The sequence below is a fragment of the Pelodiscus sinensis genome, chromosome 7, assembly GCF_052426305.1.
Source record: "Pelodiscus sinensis isolate ZL-2025 chromosome 7, ASM5242630v1, whole genome shotgun sequence".
NCBI classification, from domain to species: domain Eukaryota; kingdom Metazoa; phylum Chordata; order Testudines; family Trionychidae; genus Pelodiscus; species Pelodiscus sinensis.
The window spans coordinates 35,182,329-35,205,807 of NC_143058.1; the positions used below are offsets into that span (position 1 = coordinate 35,182,329).

Genomic DNA, 23,479 nt, shown 5'->3' on the forward strand with positions numbered 1-23,479 from the left:
TCAAATAAAAAGGTTAATAAAATATTTCCTTATATTTGAACATTACTTATTTAGAGATTGATCCCGTTTGGTGCCATGCACTCCAGTCCTAGTCTAGCAAAGCACTGAAAAATGTGCTTAATTTTAAACAAGAGTAGTTCTGTTAAAGTCAAGACTATAGTTCAGTGTTTTGTTGGAGTGGGGCCAGAGTAATTAGGATCAGGGCTTTACAGATCTACCCTGCAAAGCAATCTCAGTTTCCAGTAACGCAGGTATGTGTCCATGTGTAATTCATCCATAGAGAAGTAATGGTAGCAATTGCACAGAGAGGAGCAAAAAAGGAGACACAATAGCAGGGACTGGTGACCCACATTTCCAAGAATTGTATGAAACCATAGCAGGGTGAGCAGGAAACCACACAGGGCACAAGGATGTAAGACTGGAAAAATGGGGTGGAAATGGAAATGACACACAAAGCCCTGCATAGCTCCAACTCCACCCTGAGTCACCATGGTGGTCCACCCTGTCTGGGAGTAGGGAGGACACAACCAAGAAATCAGGGGGCATGTGATCCCATGTCTCCTCCCCCAAATTGCCTCTGAGGGGAAAAATAATAAAAATGGTAGGGGGCACAAATATGCTTGCTTTCCCCTAGTGCTAAAGGGCCTAGTTGTGGTACTGAATAAATCAATTCCATGGGTCAACTTTAGAGATCGGTTACCCAACTGCATCTTTTGGCAGCCTAATGAACTCATATAAAATTGATCATTTTATTGCTCCTACAGTATAAAATAACAGAAAAGAATTGGATACTGGGTTAGAACATGAAAAATGGTGTCCCATCAGGCAATTCTTCCTCAGACTCCCTAAATGTTTCCATGAAGCAGGGGTGCTCACAAGCTCTGTTAAAACTGGCATTTTCCCCAACTTTTCCACACAGCTAATTTTGGATGGAATCCAAAATAATGCATTTATAATAAAATAATCCATTTTGACAAGCTAAAAAACCCTTTTACAACATTGGCACCTATGCATCACTAGCCAGGAGTGTATCAACACTAATACAACTTTGTCACTGATTGAAAATTATCAACTCCCCCCCTCCCCCAGCTTTCTCCACTGGCTACACAGAAAGTAGGGCTGATAAAATCTAATTTCTCGGATTTTTTTTAAAAAAACAATTGCTTAAATGAAAATAAAATGTTCCAATTGATAAACTGTTTCAATGGAAATTTTTCTCTTTATTTTGTAAAAAAAAAAAAAAAAAAATCCTAAAGGCAAAAATGCTTTCATCTAAAAATGATGCCTAGTTCTTCACAGGAGTCTGATCAAGGCATTTAGCCTATAGAGGAGTATGGAAACTTGGGGGACTTCAAGAATTAAAACCACTACTCCACACTGGGAAGCAGTATGGTGGCATTTCTGAAGTGAAGTATTTTGGATTTTGATTTTTTTCAACAAAAACCTTGCAATTTATTGTGGAAAAAATGCCCACATATTCTGATAATTTATAATATAAACCAATAATTTCTTCCTAAAGAGTCATGTAATAAGTGCATTATAGATAAGAATATGCATAAAATAACTATTTTTGGTTCATTTGTCATAGACTTAGTAGGAGCGTATAGAAAAGGGGCAGTATTGGATCCTAACAGTATATAAAATAGAACTAATTCATAACAAATCCAGGCATGTAGGTATCTACAACTAGGAAAGCCTGCTGCTGGAGTTAGACTATAGAGAGGAGAAAAAAAGAGGAGATGGAGAATTTAAATATTTTTCATATCAATATTTTTCTTTTTTGAATTGCTAAAAGATCATAGTAAATGCAAAACTAACAGAAAATAATGTAACAAAATGATAATTGTTTTATGTTTAAGAGCCTTTCATAAAGTTTAGCAAATAAAGTCTAGATGTATTTCAATTTATTAGCACTATGACCAAGTACACCATTAAAGAAAGCTTCCTATGCTGAACACTCCATAAATCTGTGTATAAGACATTAAAATATCTGAAGTATTGCATGCTTGAATAAGTAAGTGTTCATATCAACTAGATCAGTAATTGCACTCTACCAAATTTAAACCTGACTTAGCAAGGAAACAATGACAAAACGAACATTTGATTTTAGTCAGTCATTAATTTGTGTGGTATTATTTATAAATACTAACATTTTTCTCTATGCTTTTTTATAATTAGAATAACATTTGTTAAGAATATCTTTGAACTATCTAATACGATTAACTACCTGTTTGTTACTGTTACAAGTGAAGGAGGACAGTAATAGCCACTGGAAGCATGTTCAAAACTTCGAGGGGTATTGTCGATTTTGTAACAATATCCACCATGTCTCTCCCATCCCTTAAAAAAAATAAGGGTTATTTATATATATAATAAATATGCACAGTTGGTTTGGTTGTCAAGCAAACGACCCATGTTTTGACTTTCTATGTAACCACCACGAATGTTATCCTACGTACTCCTTTCCTTTTTGCTGTTCTGGAGTTCTTGTGGCCATACCTGACTGACAGTCTGGGCTTTCAGTAGCCCTCAAGTTCCTGCCATCATGTGATGAAATATTCAGCTCATAAATGGGAGTTATTTTTCATCTACTTTAAAATGAATACATATACAAGAAAGGAAAGGATTACTTATTGAAATATGGCTGATATCACTGACTCTGCTTTGTAAAAACAAGAAGCTAATAATAAGTAAAATACCAATATTCATTTTTTAAAAAAAGGGACTGTTGTGTCTCAGCAGGTAGGTAAATAGATGTATTCCCATTTGACAGAATCAAAAACTGAGAATATAAATCTATTACACATGACAAATATTACATGAAAAGTTTATTTTATGATCTTTGATTTGTAGCTTGTAGGTGTAAGTATTTGCAAGGTAAAGCATAGATATAAATCAAGGCATTAATACAATAAACTGACAAGCCTCAAGCCTTTCAAACAATAGATTAGCTAAACTAATCAAGATCTAAGTCCCAAAAGTCCTTAGCTTTAATAGCTAACCAGGAGTAATCCTAGACCATAAAACATCACCATATCATAAGACAGAATACTGTAATAAACAAGTATGACTGAACTGCAAACAGCTAACCATAACATGCCAGTTTATACCAACTTCAGATAATTTAAATTAGGAACATCAGCAGATATCCAACAACAAAATGCAATAGTAACTAATTGATATATTAATGAGCTTTAGGTAAAAGGCCCAGTAACTTGAAAGGGAGAAAGGTGCCCCTACATTAGCAGAGTGAGGAAATACAGATAAGGAAAAGGGTCTGAAACTCCTACTGAATATGCATTACGCAAAAAGGACAAAAACTGTATCTTGGCCAGTGGCAGATTAGCCACAGAGGCAAATGGGGCCTCAGCAAAATGGCCTGCTCCATTTACTTGGAGCACCTGCTGGGAGAGCAGGGCCAGGGTGCGGGGACCTTGCCCTGCAAAGCCTGCCCAGCATCCCTTCCAGGGAGCAGGGCAAGCCCCCTTGCTCCAACCTCACTCTTTTGCAAGAGCACCAGGGGAAAAGGGATTGCAGGTGAAAGGGGCAAGGAGGGGACCCCACTTGCTCTGGCTCAGAACCCCACAAAACCGTAAGTCACCTCTGATTCTGGCCAGTGTACCTGTGGAGAAGCCAGGAAGATGACAACTGGTGATGATGGCGAGGATGACTCACACTTGTTTTTTCTGCAGGGAGTGGTGTGAGTTTATGGATGCTCATATGTGGGGTATTTTGACCATCTTATATTATTTGTCTGCTTTTCTGGGTTGGAGTGGTTGTAATTTATAACAAATATTTCAAGGACAAATCTTTAAATGACTGCTTCTTACAACAACTTCTGGAACCCACAAGAGGAAAGGCAATTCTTGATTTAATCCTAAGTGGATCACCGGATTTGGCCCAAGAGGTGAATATAGCTGGAAATATTAACCTTAATATAATTAAATGTAACATCCCTGTGGCGGGAAAAACACCAAAGCAGCCCAGCACTGTGGTACTTAATTTCAGAAAGGGGAACTACACAAAAATAAGGAGGTTGTTTAAACAGGAATTAAAAGGTATAGTGACAAAAGTAAAATCCCTGCAAGCTGCATGGAAACTTTTTAAAGACACCATAATAGAGGCTCAATTTTAATGTATATCCCAAATTTAAAAAGTACAGTAAGAGAACCAAAGAAGTGCCACTCTAACTTAACAACCAAGTAAAAGAAGCAGCAAGAGATAAAAAGGCATTGTTTAAAAAGTGTAATGTAAATCCTAGTGAGGGAAATAGAAAAGAGCATAAAGTCTGTCAAATGACGTGTAAAATTATAATTAGGAAGGCCAAAAAGGAATTTGAAGAACAGCTAATCAAAAGCTCAAAAAGTAGTAGCAAAAAAAATTATTATTTTTTAAGTACGGAAACAAGCAGGAATCCTGCTAATCAACTAGTGGGGCCACTGGACGATCAAGATGCTAAAGGAGCACTCAAGGACAATAAGGTCATTGCAGAGCATTTAAATGAATTCTTTGCTTTCAGTCTTCACAGCTGAGGATGGGAGAGAAGCCTCCTGAATGGGGAATGGAGCGAGTAGCCCTTGCCTGCCCAGTTTGAGCTACGTCAATTGTGTAGCTTAAGTAGAAGTAGCTTATTTTGGCTTTTGGCGCTGTCTATACAGCAGGAATTCCGAGAAAGAACACTCTTCCTCTGACTTCCCTTACTCCTCGTAAAATGAGGGTTACAAGAGTCGGAGTAAAAAGTCCTTCAGCTTGACATTATTTTGCCATTATGTCAAAATAACTGCTTGTAGTGTAGACATGCACTATGTTGTTTTTTTAATAACATCAGTTATTCCTAAATAACACTGCTGTGTAGACATACCCTTACTATATTAAATTAGGCATTAGTTGTGTTTTACTTTTTTTTGTACCCATTTCTGACTTTTATGTCTTATTACTTGTGGTCACTTGAAATCTTTCTGTAGTTGATTTATTTGTCTTATTGTTATAAACCTGTCTCTTTGGACTGTAGCATTTAGGAAACTCCATTTGGGATAACAAGATTTGTGCATCGTCTCATTTTCTATTAATAAAATGGAGAGCTTTATATGTGATTATATTATCCAGGAGGGAGTGGGCAGTACAAGACATACATTTCTGGGGAATGGCTGGGCCTGGGAATTTGCTGGTGTTGTTCTACAGTGTAATTAAAGGGTGACTGTCTATAGCACTCATCCTATATAACAGTGAGTAACTTACATGCTGGAGGCTGTGTGAGAGCAGACCAAGAGTAGTAGCTCTTATTGTTTAACTGACCTTATTTGGCTAAATGTGACCTAAACTCCTTCTGTAGACCAAGCCACAGGGAAGCAATGTAAATGGACAATCCAGACTGAAGAACTGGGAACACAGCTGTGCATCAGCCCAGATTATACGTTATCATAGTATTATATGTTGCAGCTGTATTATTATTATTTTAAATTGAAGGTGCAATGTTTACTTAATACTAAAAATGGCTCCAATGCTGATCTTTGATTAAAAAAAATCATCCTCCTTGTTATTTACCTCATATAATTTTCTTGCTTTGTTTTCAAATACAGCAATATGTTTAATTTTCTTCAGTTATTTTTTAAAAATGCCAATAAGCACAGGATAAAAACAATGATGCACATTAAAGCTATTACACAGGTCTAATTTCCTCATCCAAGATGTTCATATAGGGGAAGAGTTGACACAGCTTTTGTAAAGGGAAGTCATGCCTCACCAATCTACTAAAATACTTTGAGGGTATCAACAAGCACATGGACAAGTGTGATCAGTTGATATGGTGCAGTTGGACTTTCAGAAGCTTTTCACAAACTTCTACACCAAAGGCTCTTAAACAAAGAAAGCAATCATGGGATAAGCGGGAAGGACCTCTAAAGGATTAGTACCTGAGCAAAAGATAGTAAACAAGGGTAAGAATAAATGATCAGCTTTCACAAATGGAGAGTGGTACTGGGACTGGCACAGTTCAACATATTCATAAATGATCTGAAAAAGGGGATAAACAGTGATATGGCACAATTTGTAGACAGTAGAACATTACTCAAGATGGCTAAGTCCAAAGCTGATTGTGAAGAGTTACAAAGGGATCTCACAAAACTGGGTCACTAAGTAACAAAATAGCTGTAGAAATTCAATGCTGACAAGTGCAAAGCACTTCACACTGGAAAACATAATACCAATTATACAAACAAAATGATGGGGTCTAAATGTTACCACTCTAGAAAGATCTTGGAGTGTCTGTGGACAGTTTTCTGAAAACATCCACTCTACATTCAATGGCAGTCAAAAAAATTTAAAAAATGTTAGGAACTATTAGGAAGGGGACAGATAATAAGATAGAGAATGTCACAATGACACTGCACATGTCTATTGTACACCACAACTTGAATACTGCATGAAATTCTGCTTTCTCCATCTTAAAAAGATTTATTAGACTTGGAAAAAGTACAGAGAAAGGCAACATAAATGATTAGGGATATAGAATTGCTTCCATATGAAGCACATTTTTGCAGTGTTTTGCAGATTTCCTTAGAGATTAAGGACTGAAGTATCAGTTACAGAGTGAAAGTTTTGTGAGAAATGTTCACCCACAGATTAACGATCTTGGGAGCTTAAATTCATAACTTTGCTAGACACTAACAATAATAGTACATTACAACAAATTATAACTCACTTACACTTCTCCCAAACTACCTCTGCCCCCTTCTTTCCATTATTTCACCCTACCTCCTCATGACTGGAGGGGTGTTAACAGGTCACTTAACCTTAAACAATCTCCTAAAATATATGTTAATTATTTATGCTAAACACTCTGTTCCATCTTGTATTTAACTGTGAGACTGAGTATATTTCCTCATACCTGAAGAGCTACGTGTCAGCTGTAGAGCTTGTCTCTGTCACCAACAGAAATTGGTCCAATAAGAGATATTATCTCTCCCACTTTGTCTCTCTATATAATTTTTGTTCATCAATTGTACTTGCCATTCTGGCCCTTAATACATCTCCTTCTTTTCTGTGTTATTTTCTGCAGGCATGGTAACATTAATAATATGAATACCAGGGAGATGGGCCCTTTTAACCACAAGTGCCAAGAAGCAAATAAGAAAAATGCCTATTTTAATGCTATACTAGAGTAGTTCTGAACATGTCAATTACATTACCAAGGACCATAACTGCTCATGATGATATGCATATGATATGCTGTTGTAGCTGTGTTAGTCCCAGGATATTAGAGAGATAAGGTGGGTGAAATAATATGTTTGACTGAACCAACTTCTCAAAAACTTCTCTCTCTCACACTAACAGAAGTTGGTCCAATACATGCATTACCTCTCTCATTTTGCCTCTCACCTATCTCTTCCAACAAGTAACTGAGGGTATGTCTACACTACAGCGCTAATTCAAACTAACTTAGTTCGAATTAGTTAATTCAAACTAAGCTAATTCGAACTAACGGATCCAGACTAAAAAACTAGTTCGAATTAGTGTTTTGCTAATTCGAACTAGCATGTCCACATTAAGTGGACCCTGAACCGGGGTTAAGGATGGCCGGAAGCAGTGCCGGCAGGGCATCAGATGAGGACTTAAAGCGTGGAGCTGCTGTCTCAGGCTAGCCGAGGGCTGTGCTTAAAGGGACCCGACCCCCACCTAGGACAGACAGTTCTCAGGGGTGCCCTGCTTGCACAGCAGTCCTGGCTCGTACCCCATTCCTCCCTCACCTCCTTCCACTTACCCTTCCCTAGCCCCCCCTTCCTGATGTACAAAATAAAGAAAACGTGTGGTCAAAAATAGAATCTCTCTTTATTGAACAAAACTCGGGGAGACTGGGAAAAGGAGGTGGGAGAGGGGAAGAGAGAGGGTGGGGCAACTACAATGATCAAAGGTTTGGAACAGGTCCCATATGAAGAGAGGCTAAAGAGACTGGGACTTCTCAGCTTAGAAAAGAGGAGACTGAGGGGGGATAGGATAGAGGTCTATAAAAGCATAAGTGGGGTGGAGAGGGTGCATACAGAAAAGTTCTTCATTAGTTCCCATAATAGAAGGACTAGAGGACACCAAAGGAAAGGAATGGGTAGCAGGCTTCAAACTAGTAAGAGAAAGTTGTTCTTCACAAAGCAAAGAGTCAACCTGTGGAACTCCTTGCTGCAGGAGGCTGTGAAGGCTATAACTAGAACAGAGTTAAAAGAGAAGTGAGATAAAGTGATGGAGGTTGGGTCCATGGAGTGGTATTAGCCAGGGGGTAGGAGTGGTGTCCCTGCCCAAAGTTTGTGGAAGGCTGGAGAGGGATGGCACGAGACAAATGGCTTGGTCACTGTCTCGGTCCATCCCCTCCAGGGTCCCTACGGTTGGCCGCGGTCGGCAGACAGGCTACTGGGCTAGATGGACCTTTGGTCTGACCCAGTACGGCCATTGTAAGCTCAGGGCTCAGGGTCGGGGGTCTCAGTGGACCACCTTGATTTTCATGCAAACCTGCTCCTGGGTGGCCAGGCTGGCAGCTCTCCTGCCCTAGATGGCCACTTTCCTGTGCCTAGTGCGGACGTCGTGGACGAGGTCCACGATGTCCGCACTAGACCAGGCGGGTGCCCGCCTCTTGCGGTCCCGGGCAAGCTCCCGGGAGCTGCCAGCTTGGTCCCGGGAAGAGGGGGAGGACTGGGGGGCATCGGGTGGCTGGCTCGAGCCGTGCCAGGTGCAGGGTCTGCTAGCTGTGTGCTGGCAGGCTTGCACCTGGCACGGGCACCGTAGCCAGCCCGTGCCCCTTTAAGAGGTCCGGGGCCGGGAGGGGGGCATACAAGTTTCCCTGGTGTTGGCCAGAGTGGCCACCAGGGAAAGCTGGGGAGGGCTAGCCTCCCACTAGTTCGAATTAAGGGGCTACACACCCCTTAATTCGAACTAGTAAGTTCGAACTAGGCTTAGTCCTCGTAGAATGAGGTTTACCTAGTTCGAACTAAGCGCTCCGCTAGTTCGAATTAAGTTCGAACTAGCGGAGCGCTAGTGTAGCGCCTATCAAAGTTAATTTGAACTAACGTCCGTTAGTTCGAATTAACTTTGCAGTGTAGACATACCCTGACAGCTCCAGAACTCCTACCAGAAACTGCTTTAAGAAAGGTTCTTAAAAATCATTGTTTTAATTATTGGTCAGACTGCCATAGAAAGCTGAACTTTGTTTCAGACATTTGCTGCCTATTAATAGACAATAGATTAGGAAAACTAATAGCTGAATTAGCAAATAAAAGTTTAAAAAAGAGTCACATATCTCATGGTGAGTTGAGAGAAGAGGAAAAATAGTGATTTCTGCAATTTTTGGCTAAGGATGTGCTGTAAAAATCAGAAATATTACTTGGTCTGAGGAACAAGTAATAAAATCAACAGAAGATAAAAACCTTAGTAAAACAGATAAGACTAGAAAGCTTCATAAAGACAAACATGCCTGGGCTAAAAATCCTTGAGAGAAAAATAAGGGGCATAATGAATTAAAAATCAGATGTGAGACAAGCCACCAGAATTTACCTATAGTTAGTTAATATACATCAATAATGACAAAGAAAAGGAAAATAAGTAAAACTAGAACGGCACATAAAGGGAAATCAAGAAAAAAGTTAACAACAAGAAGAATTTTCTATGACATGATGCCAGCTATGCTAATAAAAAACAACTTTAGTTTGGGGATACAAAATACACTTAACCAACCCATATACGATAGATAGAAAAAAGAAAACAAGTCCAAAATAAAATTTTAACTTACTACTTTTGTTCAAATGCACACAACCACTTCTATCAAATTAAAAATTAATAAACCCTTAGAAATCAAGGAACTATACTAGGCTTGAGCATGTTTTACACTACAGGATGAAAAACTGAGAGTACATTTACCCTGAAAAGGTAACTCCCACAATACATTCCGCTACTTATAACCTATAAATCACACATGTGAGTTATGATGCTGGGAAGCACTTCCCTGCCTCTTGCAATAATTGAATGCCTTCAAGTAGCATTGAGTTGAGAGAACTCAGCATCTCTCATTAACGGGTTGGTCCCATAAAACTGCCTCTGTTCATCCCAATGAGGAACAAAGGAGAGTGGGAGCAAAATTAAGAATAGCTTTCTGAAGAAAAATGTGAATCTGGTGGGGTATACAAACCCAATACTGGGATAGAAGGAGCAGTTCTGGGACTAGGAGGGGACCTTCTTGAATTTTGGTACGTGGTCATGGACTGGCTTCAGGCCACTGGAAGGGGTGGACCCGCAGGTGGAAGGGGTGGGGCTGAGAGCTAAGGAGGGAGAGAGAGTGAGTGTGAAAGAGACACACTGTGTGTGAGACAGACTTTGTGACACAGATTGAGTGTGTGTGTGGCACAGAGACAGGAGTGTGTGTGTGGCATTCTGTGTGTCACAATGACTGTGTGTGGGGGGGCACAGAGACATTGTGGCACAGACAGGGTGTGTGTGATAGTGACACAGGGGGTGTGTGCTGACTGCTGCTGGGTTAGTTTCTAAGAGATGCCATGCACTGCCTCTTTAAGAAATGGAAAGCTGTCCTGCTCTGTCCAGGCGCGTGTGAGTGGGTGTGTGTGTAAGAGAGAGAGAGAAATCTTAGAACAGTGAACTGACTCTTAAGACAGGCACTCCTCTGAGTCACTTACAATCCATGCTTCAGATTGGAGCAGCCCTGCTGTGTCTCCCTTCCTCCCCAACCCCTGTTCTGTTGAGATGGGGTACAGGGGCAGAGGGACACTCTGACTTCAGCACTTCCCTCCACCCAGCTCTGCGCAGCTAGCAAGAGAATCCTGGGAGAAGCTCGGCGAGGAACAGAACAAGGTGGAGGGGAGGGGCAGCAGAACACACGCTACTGGCTGGAAAAACAACAGGAAAAACTATGTAGCACTTTAAAGACTAACAAGATGGTTTAATAGGCGATGAGCTTTCGTGGGCCAGACCCACTTCCTCAGATCATATTCTGGAACAGAATTGAATTGGCATGACTATATATACCAAAGGAACACAATGAAAAAAGCGAACACTTTTTTCATTGTATTCCTTTGGTATATATGGTCATGCCAATTCTGTTCCAGAATATGATCTGAGGAAGTGGGACTGGCCCACGAAAGCTCATCGCCTATTAAACCATCTTGTTGGTCTTTAAAATGCTACATAGTTTTTCCTGTTGTTTTACCAAGATCAGACTAACACGGCTACCTCTCTATTACTATTCTACTGGCTGGAAGTATGCATGCTCTGCTAGTCAGCTGGGCGTGCCGGAGAGAAATGCTTGGTGGACCAGATCCGGCCACTCTGTTTTATTTTGCCCATCTCTGGAAAAGGGGATAGAATGGCAGGGGAACCCAGGCTCTCAGGACCACCATCAGGATGGTATAAACCAGAGATGGGGAACCTTGTTTGGGTTGGGGGCTGCTGACCTACAAAAAAATCAGTCAGGAGTCACACACAAGTGAGAAGCAAAAACAAACAAACAAAACACACACCAAATGCTCACTGAAGTGGCCCCTGCCTGAGAAGGAGAAAGACACTCCCTACATTCCCCTCACACACCAAAGCCTGGTAGGGTTCCAACTAATAGATTTTGCCCTACAGGAGGGTGATGGGTGGGGCTGGAGCACCAACACAGGCTCCCCTGCTGGGGGTGAGGAAGCCCTGAGCCTCGGGGGCCAGATCCAGGCAAGCCGAGGGCTGTATCAAGTCCCCGGACCTTAGCTTCTCCATCCATGGTATAAACCTTTCCCCGCTTGAGATAAGGAGATTAAAGCTATTGTAAGCCCTGAAGTAAGACTGTGAGATCTTGGGGGCCCTCGATTGGGCTAAAAACTCCTTTTTTGGGGGAGGGAGGAGTTGGACTTATATAATTTTTTGGACTCTGTGATCCCAGAAAGGGATGATTTCAAGAGTTAGAGGCTGGAGAGATGTTAGCATCTGTGATACTAAAAGACCAGGTTAGATCAGGGTCCCAGGAAAATTCACTTGAGTATTACTATAGAGCAGAGTAATGTAGTAGAAGTGTCTTTCTATCTCCTTCATTTATCTTCAATAGGAGTATTACCTGTGTAGATGCTACAGAATTTAGCTAAAAAAATATTATTCATTAGAAAGAGAGAGAAAAGTTGCATATGCTCAATTTTGATGAGGTCTTTACTGTGCTTGCAGCTTTATAAAATATAAAGAATGACATATTCCTACTAAATAGCATGAATTTTAACAACAGCCTATGCTTAAGAGCTGTAGTGAAGGAGTAGTGTATTTGAAAGAAAAAGTTATCTGTAACAATTCTGTCAGTGCAATGACTTTATATAATTAACTACAGATATCTGAGTATCATAATAATACCATTTTCTACGTTTGAGCACAAGAATGAAACAACTCAGAATTGTTGTGTGATCATATATTTAAACTTAATTTGTAATAGTACTCATAAAACACATTTCAGAATGACAAAACACCTGAGAATTTTTACTTGATGTACCTCAGAATGGAAATTGGCCCAAGCACCCTAAATTTGGGGAAATTTTTATTTTGATCCACATCTGGATCAAAATATCACAGAAAGTATCTCCATACTGATCTGAATAGAAATCCCAGGTCTTAAGTGAACTGAATTTGGGAGAAAATTGGATCTAGAGCCTAACTTTTTAGCTTGGTCCCTTCTCCATTTTAAATTGAATTTGTTGTGTTTCTTGACTTCTACTCATAGCTGTGTTAATTAAATATCAGAAGGAAATCTCCCCCTCCCACAACAGAGGGGGGCATTACATTGTGCTGCAATACTGCTTTGCAACTAAAGCAAGGACGAACATTTCTATTTAAAAAGCTTTTATTAAACTTTTCTATAGTGTTTGAGCAATTTTCAAAGACACCAAACTCCACTGATCTCAGAATGTTTCTTTATATTGTGTCTGATGAAAAAATTAGCAGCAAAAACAGAAGTTTTACCGCTGGACCACACATTTAAAAAAGCTTGAATTCCTATTATTTCCTCCTATTTGGATAGCTCCATGTTTTTCCATTTGTTTTACGAAAGTGAAAGGAATGTCAGACTGAGTGTAAAAGTTCATTCTCCATATCAAAGAAATTGATTGTTTTTCACCCTGACATTCCACTTGAAACTATGAAAACCATCTGTGAGGTGGGGCACAGATTATTATTTGCACAGATGGTCTGCAAGAGCATTTTGACTTTTGATCTAGAAAGAAATAGGAACTTGGGTCACCACCACGGACAAGGCAATGATCCATAAAAGGAGCACTTGCAAATCTTACATTAATCTTTGGTTTATACTTTTTTAAAGCCAACAGTAGGAATTAAATTTTCCTAGGCAAACTCAAATATATTTGTAATGTGAAAAAGTAAACATATTAGTTATATGCAAATATGCAAGTGTTTATATCACATTTTATAAAGTAAAAAAAAAAAAAAAAAAAAGCATTAAGCAAACTCCTCACCTCTTGACAGCCTGATTCCTCCTTGGACGTGACATTTTCAAACCATCCTTCTCTTTTACAAAGGTAAAAATATTTATCCTCACAATTTTTAACTTTCCAGCGTCCTGCCTAGTAAAAAAACAACCAAAGAAATAAAATACTAAATCAAACACACACATACATGATTAAATAGTTTCTTTTTTTGCTTACAGATTTTTGGGTGAGAGACAGTCAAATTCCCCTCACTCATTTACTGTGTTTAGTCTTCCCATTAACAAAGGCAAGACAGATGTGTCTGTTGAATGTGAAAATGAAATACCCTTTAACTGACTGAAGTCAATAGAAGTTTCTGTTGCCAGGCCTGGCCAAAGGGCTTGCAGGGCCCAAGGCAGGATGCTGAGAGTGGGGCACCGGGCTGGTGGATGGTGAATACTCAGGGGCACGGGGCCCAAGTCATTTGCCTTACTCACCTTGTCCTAGGGCTGGGCCTGTCTGTTGCTAGCCTCTCTCAGAATCATTTCATAGATGTTTCTTACCTACCATGCAGTCTTGGGCTATTAATTCTTTTTCACACATATAATCTTTATTCAAGCAAGAAAGTTTGTGGGACTGTCTCCTTTGGCATTTTAAACTATTTGACATGCACAAAATGAATGTTCTAAATATTAAATCTTGTGCCTCTGTCTCTTAATATAGTCATTTATACCTGTGCAAAAGGAATGGCAAATGCCTACGTGTATCTCAATTATAATTTAAATAAATATTGTCTTCAGCTCCAAGATATTAGGCCTGATCTTCCAGTGTTCAGTTACCAAGAGCAATGCTTGGTTTCTGCTGGATTACTCCCATCAGTAAGGATTGCATGAGGAAGGGTTGCAGGACTGCAGGGTTGCCCATGATTACAGGGACTAGATTTTGTGCAAAGTAGTGTATTCTTTGGCAAAAACATACTTTATGGTAAAACCTGAAAATGGTGTTGTATGGTATGAAGGAACGAGTTTATTAGTGGGTTAGAGCTTTATTGAATTATCCTTTGGCCAGATAAAATACTGGCAAATGTTTTTAGGTATTCTTGTTTGGCTAGTAGGAATTGTAATTTACCTCTTTTTTTTAAATGTATGCCTATTGCTCCCATTCTGAAAATCTCCATTAGATTTGGGACTCAATCCTGCTGCCACTAAAAACAATGGCAAAACTTCCAGTGAGCTGGAGTGGGAGTAGGAGTGGGACCCGGACTACAGAGTCTGTTCTGTTCCCTAATGGATATTTTTACCAGATGTTCCATAAACTGTTATAAATGCTGAGAACTGAGAGCAACATGAAACCAGCGTACTGTATAAAAATATTCATTCAGAGCTTTTAAAGTCAATAACCTAAACACAGTGAATCAAGATGCACTTTATATGGATTTTAAATTATTTTCTCTTCACTGGAATAAAACCTCCTTCCCCCTGGTTTTTGTCCTTTTCCATTTGGCAAACATTGCATTTGTTCCACTTCTTGTTAAGGATGAGACCCAATGGCTGTAATTCATTCTTTGTTTTGTTTGTGCATCATTATACTTTTCAAGACTCAGAGTCAAAGCACCAACAGGCGACATCATAAAGGTGGTTGGAGATGGAAAGATATAAGCATATTAAAAAGCCTAACAATGATCACGACCAAGATTGATTAACATAACTTTAGTTTTAAAGGAAAGGAGAAAAGAAAACTTACAGATCCTTCTGCTGAGACACAAAGTTGACTTGTTTTCTGAAAGATATTTGGTTCTTGCTTATGCCAGTTAGTGAAGGTTACTAAGGAGCCATCAGACCATTGAAAAATAATGAGGTTTTTATTACTGTTCAAGCCAATCCATGTTTCAGTCACATTTTCTGAAAAAGATATTTTAGATTTAGATGAAGCAGAAATAAAAGCCAATTATTTCTATATAATAGCGCCTTTTAAAAATGTAGGATTTCAGTCAATGTCCTCTTTTTAGTTTTGAAAAATTAATTACACAAACTTTTTGAAAATTTACTCTAGGGATATATTTCTGTTTCACTTTATAAAAAATATGCCTGTCAAGTAATGTGATGTTATGGTCTGCAAATGATCATACAAGAAGGAGAAAACATGGTATAGAAAAGAAAGTTGACTATGGAGTAAGTATCCTTTTCCACTTACTCTCTGCACCTGGGAATTAATGGGAATTCTGCTCTACATGTCTGGGGTGAGGGGACATGACATCTTAGGAAGAGCCACTGTAGGCTCCAACTGAGAGAGGAAAAAAGTATCAGACACATTACTTTGAGCAGCAGTTCTCACTCCATAGCTTTTGCACAGGGATTATTATTGAATTACGTAAAACCCCATGCTGCCATACAGATGTAATTTGTAAAGTATAAAAAATAGATGCAAAAATTCCTGAGGACTTAAGAATTGGGCAGCAACAGACCATAAATTCCAGTGATGATTGAAACGGATGGTATTGTAAGCACAGTACACGCTCACTCATCGCTTCAGACCAACAAGCCTGGAATTTTACTCTATAGATGCTTCAGAGCAGTTTGCAGGCACCAAGCCAATAGTAAAATGAGAAGGTCAAGAATAAGACTGCAAAGGGTTTATTCAGGACTTGCTCAGAAGCTAGACTATACCAAGATTTATGGTAACAGGATGTTTTTTGTACAAGATATCTTTACTTTTTGCTAGAATTACTGGCCATGTCACTTGACCTTCAGACTCTGATGCTAGTCCCACTTCTTAGAGGAACAGTGTTTTCTGAAGCCTTACCAAAGGGTTTAGTGCTCTTCTTTTGCATCAAGGGGAGAATATAGCCCTTTGCTATCTTCATACACCTACTTTTTTTTTAACATAATTTCAACTGTGTTCATTGGGGTAGCAGACGAGATATATATTTCATTGTTGCGAGGATCCTAGAGGGAGCAGGCATCATAAGTTCTTACTCTATCATATGTCTGTACAAGACAAATAATTATGCCTGAGTCATTGGGAAAGCTATCATTAAAAGAACTTAATGAATCAAAAATAATTTGGCTATTAAAAGTAACAGTTTAAATTAAATCTCCAGCACTCACCTTGTTCTAGAAAGTTAATAAGTAACTCCAGTTCTGCCAAGGAAGTTATACTAATAAGGCTGCTATTATCAGTCTGGCAAGAGAGGTGGGCCTCATTCCAGCTCTTTTCCTCTTTGTGAAGTTTGTAGCAGTTGAGGTTATAGGAATACCAGCCAGGATTACAGTTGGTAGGATGATACTTCCATGAATCTTAATTAAATAATAAAATATAAGAAAATGTCACACAAAATTAATTTTAGGCTATACTCTATTGTTTTAATAAAAAAAGTCACAGCTATTTTTTAATTTTCAAAAGAAGAAGTATAAAACCATCCAAAACTACAAGGTAAAACCAGAGCATATCAACAGTAATAAGTATCAAAATACAAATGCTAAATATAGATGATTTTACTGTAAAAACCAAAAAAAAATCCATCAAATGAACTATTACCATTGAAAGACTTACCAAATGTTTCATACTCAGCACTACTTCCATATTTTTTGCATCCATAAGGCAATCTAGATTCACACTTGTAACTTTGCCAGTCATACTGCACCTTTGAATTAAACACCATACAGTGATTTTCTTCAGGTGGGCTATCAGTGAGATCTGCAAACAAATTTTTTTTTAAAAAGGTAAATTAACCACAGTTTACTTTTGACTTGCAAAACAAGCTTATAGTTGTCTACAGGTTTTATCACAGTGACAAACAACAAGCCCCCGAGTAAAGTAGAACAAGTTTTATTGCTCAGAAGTGGGTGATGCAGAGGAAATGATTGAATTCACAGGAAATGGGTGGCTGAACAGCACCAGGTAAGCGGGGGATCTGACCTGACCTGGGTGACCCAGGACTTGAGCCTGTAGCCCTGTCCTCCCCAGGTGGGAGCCCTATCTGCTGGGCCACCTTACTGTGGGTAGGTCCTTTATCCTGCCTGCCCCAATGCCTCCTGACCTGGGACTTGAACCTGTGACACTGTCCTCCCCAGGTGGGAGCCCTATCTACTGGGCCACTTGGGAACCCACCCCTCCACCTTACCACGGGTAGGCCCTTTATCCTGCCTGCCCCAGCGCCTCCCAACCCAACCCCGGAGGGATAGGGCTCCCGCCTGGGAGGGGGTCCAGGGGCTGGGCCCAGTTGCTGAGTGTATCGTAGAGTTGCCAGGTGTCTGGTATTTTCACCTCTTGGCAAGGAAAAAAACCCCCAAAATACCAGACATTTTTAGGTGTCCAGTATTTTCTGAAGTTTTCTTACTGGACAGGAGTCAAAAATACCGGACTGTCTGGGTCAATACCGGACACCCGGCAACCCTAACAGCACAATCTATATTTGTTGTTGCATGTTTGCTCACCGAGAGCTATCCCATAAAATACCTGAAAAGTTCTATGTCCATTTTCTGTGGAAATTAATAGCCTTGAAAGATGGGATGAGGCTTGTCACAGAGGATGTCATATTAATGTGAAACTAATCAGTCCAAATACCCAATAGAATGTATTTAAAATACCCTTTAATAAGTCCAATTCACTAAACTCTCATCTACGTCACTGGAATTTTGAATATGCTTCCAAACGAAAATGCAAAAAAGGCCAGTTCCCTTACAAATCTCAGTTATGGAGCGCATATAATTACAGTGCACTAATATGGTTAAAGAGGAACATTATGTACTTGATCTCCAGTTCACAAATGCCAATGGTGCCCCATCTGACCACTGCCAGCCAGCACATTCATCCAGTCTATTTAGGCCTGTCCATAGCAGAATTTCTTTGGTGCTTAACTTCTCTGAAATAGAAAAACATATAAAATGAGTTGAACATTTCAGATGCAGCTATGCTATTCTGAGCTCTCATGATGATAAAAAAGCAAAACTTAAAACAAGCCCCCAGAAGGCTTAGGAATGTCACTAGCATTTAATCTTTGCTCTTGAAAATGTTCTATTTCATTACTAATCAGTATCATACTACCAGAGAACTTAACTCAGCCAGTCACAGTGCAGGGATAACATGATTTCTTACTCATAAAATACAAATAGACCAAAGTTCAAGAAGTGCAAAGTATGCAAAACTGTCTCCTGCAGTATCATTCAGTGTTATTGCTCTTAGAACTCACAATATCCATGTCAACAATAACACGATTTCTTCACATTCCATCCTGTTTCAGCTTTTTCTTCATCATTATGAATAAAATATGATTTTAAGGCCAATTATGTATAAAATATTCAGTGCCTTCACCTGCAAACTGTAAACATTTCAAGCCCTGCTGCAATATGAATTTCAGAGAGTTTCCTGTTAGCCACATTCTATACTGAATGTGATAATTGTTGAGATTCCCTCCAAGACCTCTTTCCACTTGGCTTCCCAAGAACTCAGTTTGACTCCAGACTTTGTCACTAATCTATATCTTTAATTGGCATATGCAGCAATGGTATGCTAAGTTGATCAGGTTAAAATGTAATGAGGATAGATGCAGTGTACATAGAAACTCTCTCTCTCTCTCAATCTCTGTGCGTGTATATATATATTTATACATAACTGCATTTACTATACACTGAATCACACATTTTTTTATTGGCTTCGTTACTTTGCCCTATCCTGACATTATCTATCCTGACCTCTTCTTTGCCACCTTTCTGCATTCCTATCTTATCTTGTCCATCCTTATCTTGTCTGTGGCTACCTGGTTGTCTTCCCTGTTATCTTGGCTGGCCCAGACTTTCTGTCTTTTTAGCCTAATGATCTGTTTGCCTCCAAATTATATTTTTCAAAAAATGAGGCCTCCTTCCGTGTATTAATCACTCATTTCAGATCAGTTCTCAGCTATATCCCCCTGCTTCTGTCTGTTTTATATTAGCATTCATTTCATCTGCATATTCCTGTCTTTCTGTGCTTTTTTAAAAGTTTATTATCCAGCAACACGTGCCTAAGACCACAGTAGTTGTAATTATTTGAACCGCCACCAATATTAGGCTTAAAGTAGGAACCAGGGCATGCAAGCTCATCTCTTCTGCTACAGCCAACCATTCCTCATCAATATCATCCACAATTGTTTGTTGCTTGGCTATTAGCTGGGCATTGGACACAATCTGCTCTATTTTCCTTTGTACCGAATCAAATACCAGAGGCAGCAGAGGGGGCAATAGGTAGCCAGTCTGTGAGGGGAGATGGTTTTTAAAATGGCTCTATATCAAAGGCAGCAGCATGGAGTGGCAGGGGGCTCCTCAAGAGGGGGCTGGAATCACTGGGCTGCCGCCCGCCCCCCTCCCCCCCCCGAGGACTATAGAATAGTTGAGTAACCAATAAGAATTCATGAGGTTAATCGACTATTCAATTAACCGACATTTAACATTCCTAGTGGAACCATGGTATCACTTTCAAACCAGCCTCCACCAAACCAGTAAACAACTGATGATAGTATAAACTATCCATCTGGCTCCCATGTCACTACAATTAGTTCCTAGAAGCACACGAATAGGGCTGAAATTCCAGTGCATGCCACAGTTTCCAAAATCCATATCAACTGACTTCTGTTAGCTGGGTTGTGTCTGGCACCGATCAAGCAAACATCAAGATGCTCCTTTAGGTTCTCTTCCAATTTGCGCCACAACCCCATCTTTACCAACCTGTTTCTGGGCTCAGCCAGTGTGGGATGGCCACCCACAGTGAAAATATGCACACAAAATAGCATATCTTTTCACATATCTCATGGTAGCAAGCCATTTTCTGATTTTACACCTAAGGGTACGTCTAGACTACATGCCTCTGTCGCCAGAGGCATCTAGATTAGGCTACCAGGCATAGGAAAATGAAGCGGCGATTTAAATAATCACCGCTTCATTTAAATTTACATGGCTGCCGCGCTGAGCCGATCAGCTGTTTGTCAGCTCAGCGCGGTAGTCTGGACGCGCGGGTGTCAATATCAAAGGCATTTGTCAACCACGCAGGTAAACCTCATCCCAGGAGGCATACCTGGGTGGTCGACAAATGCCTTTGATATCGACACCCACGCGTCCAGACTACCGCGCTGAGCTGACAAACAGCTGATCAGCTCAGCGTGGCAGCCATGTAAATTTAAATGAAGCGGCGATTGTTTAAATCGCCGCTTCATTTTCCTATGCCTGGTAGCCTAATCTACATGCCTCTGGCGACAGAGGCATGTAGTCTAGATGTACCCTCTGAGTCCTTCTTCTATTACTAAATCCAGCTACCTTCTCTTGCTCCCAAAGTCCTAGATCCAACCCTCGTTTCAGAATGTTTAGAAGTCACTCCACTTTAGCTTATGTTTGTTTCTGACACTGAATGAGCATTGAATGAGCACTGGAGGTTGCTTCCAAAGTAGTCTCCCATGGCCAAGGAGGTCCAGTGACTGCTGCATCCTTGGCTTCCTTTTTTCCTGTGCATCTCAATTTTAACCAACCAATATCTGTCAAACTGCTTGGCAATTTGCTACATTGCCAGGATTTGCTACATACTAATAAATTTCATTTCTCCTCCCTCAGTAGCCCAGTATGTCTTCTGAGCCCACCAGGCTAACATCAACACTGCTCTCCTGAACACACAATCTGAGTCCAGAACTATGGTCAGTTTAGAGTGAGAGCCCTTTACTTTCATCAATACATGGATAATTACTGCCACCTCTGCATACCGAGTCAATTTGCTGCCACATTTATATTGTAAAGTGTTTATAATCTTGCCACCCCTCAGTTTTACTGCTTGCCAGACCTTTCTTCTGTCCTATGCCATCTACATATCAAACTTGCTCTTCTTCTTTAACCTTGCCAGCATAAAGTTCGTTAAAGACTGTATACCAGGATGCCAGAGGGGTTCACTTCACACTAATGTACCATCCTTCCTATACAAATTCCTGCATTCTGTTACTTTGATTCCTTAAGCTAGACAGACTCCCTATATTCTCTATGCAAAGCCAGTATCCATTTCTAAATTCTTTCATTGCTCTCTTACTAACCTCATACTTTTCATTCTAGCACTAGCTATAAACATGTTTTGCCTGTCCACCAGATATTTGTACATTATAATAGTCCACTGTGGTGTCAGCACAATTTTCTCACACCAGTTATACTTTAGTTCAACACTCTGCTGCACTTATGTAGCAAATGCCACCAGCTGATCCCGATCTTCATATTTCTGCATGAACATAATCCCTATATTGTTTGGCATTACCAATGGGTACATAAATATCTTAAATCTTTGCCAATACCAAAGCGCTCCCCAAAAGCCTATTCAACTCAGCCACAGCTTCCATGTGTTCTTCCTGCCAATCCTAATGAGTTGCCATCGTCAATTCATACAGTGGGCTTGCTGGGGAGAAAACTCCCTGTAAAACCCTGTTATCTGAAGATAAGATTGTGAGTCTAAGTCAAGTCTGTGGAGATGGGGAGTTTGGAGATTCACTCTGCCCTCTGGTGGTCTACATTTTGTCCCTTCTTACCTATTCACACCTCTTTCCTCACCTGCTGTGTTGTTTCCACTATTCATTTTTAATCCTGATTGCTGCAGACACTGCAAGATCTCAAACAGATCCATCCTTCTTATGTTCCTTTTCCATAAGAAATTGAATCAATGTGTCATCAGTGTACTGGATGAGTCTGTCTAGCTGAGAAAAGTCCTGGCGATACTTCCTCATGTGAGCATGGAAAATGGATCTTTGTACCCCTAGGAGAGGACTGTGCATACATGCTGTAAAAGCCCCATGCTGTAAAAGCCTCCTGTACTGAGACTTTGAGGCTAGGGATCACAACCCATTTCTAATGCCCAGCACTGAAAATCACTTCATTCTATGAGAGATTTTTGCAGACATCTCTTAGTAAGCTGTCACTAAAGGAGCCACAGATTTTGCCCTATTATTTATGCTCCTATAGTAGGGGTGGATAAATATGGGCTCTCGGGCTGGATCAGGTTCCCCAGGGTTAGACCCTGGTGGGCCACCATATTCATCTGTTCCTCTGCAGGTACTGGTGATTGCAGTTCCCGTTGGCTGCAGAGCACCATTCCTGGCCAATGGGAGCTGCTGGAAGTGTTGCCCACCCCACACCACTTCTTGAAGCTGCCATTGGCCAGGAATGGCAATCCACGGCCAATGGGAACTACACTCTATAGTCAACACAAGCTTGGTACTGGCAGCTGTTGATACTAAGTTCTTCACTGGGTGGTGAATCCATATCTTCACACCATCTTCCCATGTGCTTCAATCCTTACCTCACTCTCTTGTGGAGATATAAGTTTCATAGTCAGCTATCATCCTGCTTTCTATTTCAAGATCATACTTTTGTGTTTATCACACCTTTCTGCCTTCTCCTAGAATATCATCCTTTGTCCTTTCAATTCTTCACTTTGTTTCAGAAAGTGGTTGCTGGCTCAGATGGATTTTTATAGCTGAGTGCTGTCATCCCGCTATTCTATAAGCAAGTCCCGCTTGCTCTGTTGCTGAGACAGCTTGCAGCTGAATTCTACATTCTGACCTTGCAGACACATCTGATGGGTTTCCAATATCTGGATCTGGTCCCAGAGGACTTGCAGAAATACCCTGTGTTCTTACACTGGCTTTGTAGCTGTTCCTACATCTTAGAAACATTATACATTTTTCTCTGTAGCTCCTGCAGTAACTTTAGATTACAAAGCTGCAGAGATGTCAGCACCTCATCTTTGCACTGCCAGATCGCCTCAATCTTAGTCCTACTGTCAATGTAAAGAGATTTCTTTTCCATCTGTAGTTGCCTGCAACTCTTCTGGTTCTCCTTTAACTCCTCAGTGAGCTTATCTGTCTGTTCTTAGAGCCAGGGGCTCTTCGTCTGCTTCACTATCTGCAGACTTCGTAGTTGCTTATTTAGCAGACTTTTTTTTCTTTATCTCCCGTTTTAGACCCATCTCCATGAGTAGCTGCTTGACTAAGTGGTACTGGTGTCTGCGTCCTACCATTGGGATGGATCTCTCAGTCACTTGTGATGCTTGTCAGC

At 40.2% G+C, this 23,479-nt stretch overlaps 1 protein-coding gene across 3 annotated transcripts in view; it reads right to left on the reverse strand.

The window, feature by feature from the left end:
- Positions 1–23,479, reverse strand: part of PLA2R1 (phospholipase A2 receptor 1) — a 109,898-nt gene that overhangs the window by 70,471 nt on the left and 15,948 nt on the right. For all 3 annotated transcript variants that reach the window (XR_016350040.1, XM_089779735.1, XM_006111649.5), the window contains exons 5-10: positions 18,178–18,291; positions 16,980–17,123; positions 16,535–16,723; positions 15,171–15,328; positions 13,476–13,583; positions 2,228–2,340 (exon numbers count right to left, since the gene is read on the reverse strand). Coding sequence is in view for 2 of the 3 variants with exons in the window: in XM_089779735.1 (XP_089635861.1) it covers positions 2,228–2,340; positions 13,476–13,583; positions 15,171–15,328; positions 16,535–16,723; positions 16,980–17,123; positions 18,178–18,291 (826 nt within the window). In the remaining variant the exon portion in view is untranslated. The remainder of the gene's footprint in view (positions 1–2,227; positions 2,341–13,475; positions 13,584–15,170; positions 15,329–16,534; positions 16,724–16,979; positions 17,124–18,177; positions 18,292–23,479) is intronic.